The sequence below is a fragment of the Mandrillus leucophaeus genome, unplaced genomic scaffold (genome assembly GCF_000951045.1).
Source record: "Mandrillus leucophaeus isolate KB7577 unplaced genomic scaffold, Mleu.le_1.0 Scaffold104, whole genome shotgun sequence".
NCBI lineage: Eukaryota > Metazoa > Chordata > Mammalia > Primates > Cercopithecidae > Mandrillus > Mandrillus leucophaeus.
Genome location: NW_012098543.1, coordinates 554276 through 555538, shown reverse-complemented (window position 1 = coordinate 555538; position 1263 = coordinate 554276). Strand labels below are relative to the sequence as shown.

General features: G+C 51.9%; 1 protein-coding gene across 1 annotated transcript in view; it reads right to left on the bottom strand.

Annotated features, from left to right (window-relative positions):
• Positions 1-675: 675 nt before the first annotated feature.
• The window catches only part of NLRP12 (NLR family, pyrin domain containing 12), a 35685-nt gene continuing 35097 nt past the window's right edge, over positions 676-1263 (bottom strand). The window contains exon 9 of the mRNA XM_011979578.1: positions 676-1024. Within this exon, the coding sequence (XP_011834968.1) occupies positions 850-1024 (175 nt within the window). The 3' untranslated portion in view covers positions 676-849. The remainder of the gene's footprint in view (positions 1025-1263) is intronic.

The following is a 1263-nucleotide window of genomic DNA, read 5'->3' as shown; positions in this document are numbered from 1 at the left end:
AAGCGATTCTCCTGCCTCAGCCTCCTGAGTAGCTGGGATTACAGGTGCCCGCCACCACGCCCAGCTACTTTTTGTATTTTTAGTAGACGGGGTTTCACCATGTTGGCCAGGATGGTCCCAATCGATTGCCCTCATGATCCTCCCACCTTAGCCTCTCAAAGTGCTGAGCCACTGCACCCGGCCGACCTATATTTTCTTGAGACAAGTTCTTGCCTGGTCAGCCAGGCTGGAGTGCAGTGGCGTAATCATGGCTCGCTGCAGCCTCGAACTCCTGGGCTCAAACAGTCCTCCCACCTCAGCCCCCTGAGTAACTGGGACTAGAGGTGTGTGCCTCCACACCGTGTGTGTGTGTGTGTGTGTGTGTGTGTGTGTGTGTGTGTGTGTGTAGAGATGGGATTTTGCCATGTTGCCCAGGCTGGTCTCAAATTCCTGAGCTCAAGCAATTTTCCCACATCAGCCTGTCAAAGTACTGGGATTACAGGCGCCATCCCCTATACCCAGCCTAAACTTTGATTGCATCACTGCACTCCGGCCTGGGCGACAGCAGGATCCCATCCAAAAAAAAAAAAAAAGCAATTGGAATTTGAACCCAGGCAGAGTAATTCTAGATTGTCACTGGAATTACAGTGACCTCCAGTGCAATCGGCAAGCCACAATGGTCCCCTTCGACAGACAAGGAAATCATCCAAGGTCACACAGCCGGTAGACGACATAGGTCATATTTGGCCTCATCTGTGTGCCCCCTAATTGCACACACCAGTGCAGAAAGTATTTGTCCATCCAGCTTATCTACCCTCATGCACCCAGCCCAATGTCCAGCCTCCTCCAGAAAGAACTGGTCATCATCCCTCACCAGAGAACTCGGAGCTTGCAGCCAGGATGGTTCAGCCGCTTGCAAAGCAGTCGGACACCTGTGTCCCCTAGGGCGTTGTTGGTCAGATAAAGCTCGGTCAAGGTCTGGTTGATCCCCAGGGTGAAGTAAAGATTCTTACAAGCCTTGGCCGTGAGGCCACAGCTATCCAGCCTGGTGAAGATAAGGAGTCGGTTAAGGTAAACATCAGGTGCTACTTACGTTATTTGGAGTCGCCCAGGCTGGAGTACAGTGGTGAGATTTCAGCTCACTGCAACCTCCGCCTCCCAGGTTCAAGTGATTCTCCTGCCTCAGCCTCCCGAGTAGCTAGGATTACAGGCGTGCACCACCACACCTGGCTAATTTTTGTATCCTTTTATTTTTGTTTTGTTTGAGACAGAGGCTCACTCCGT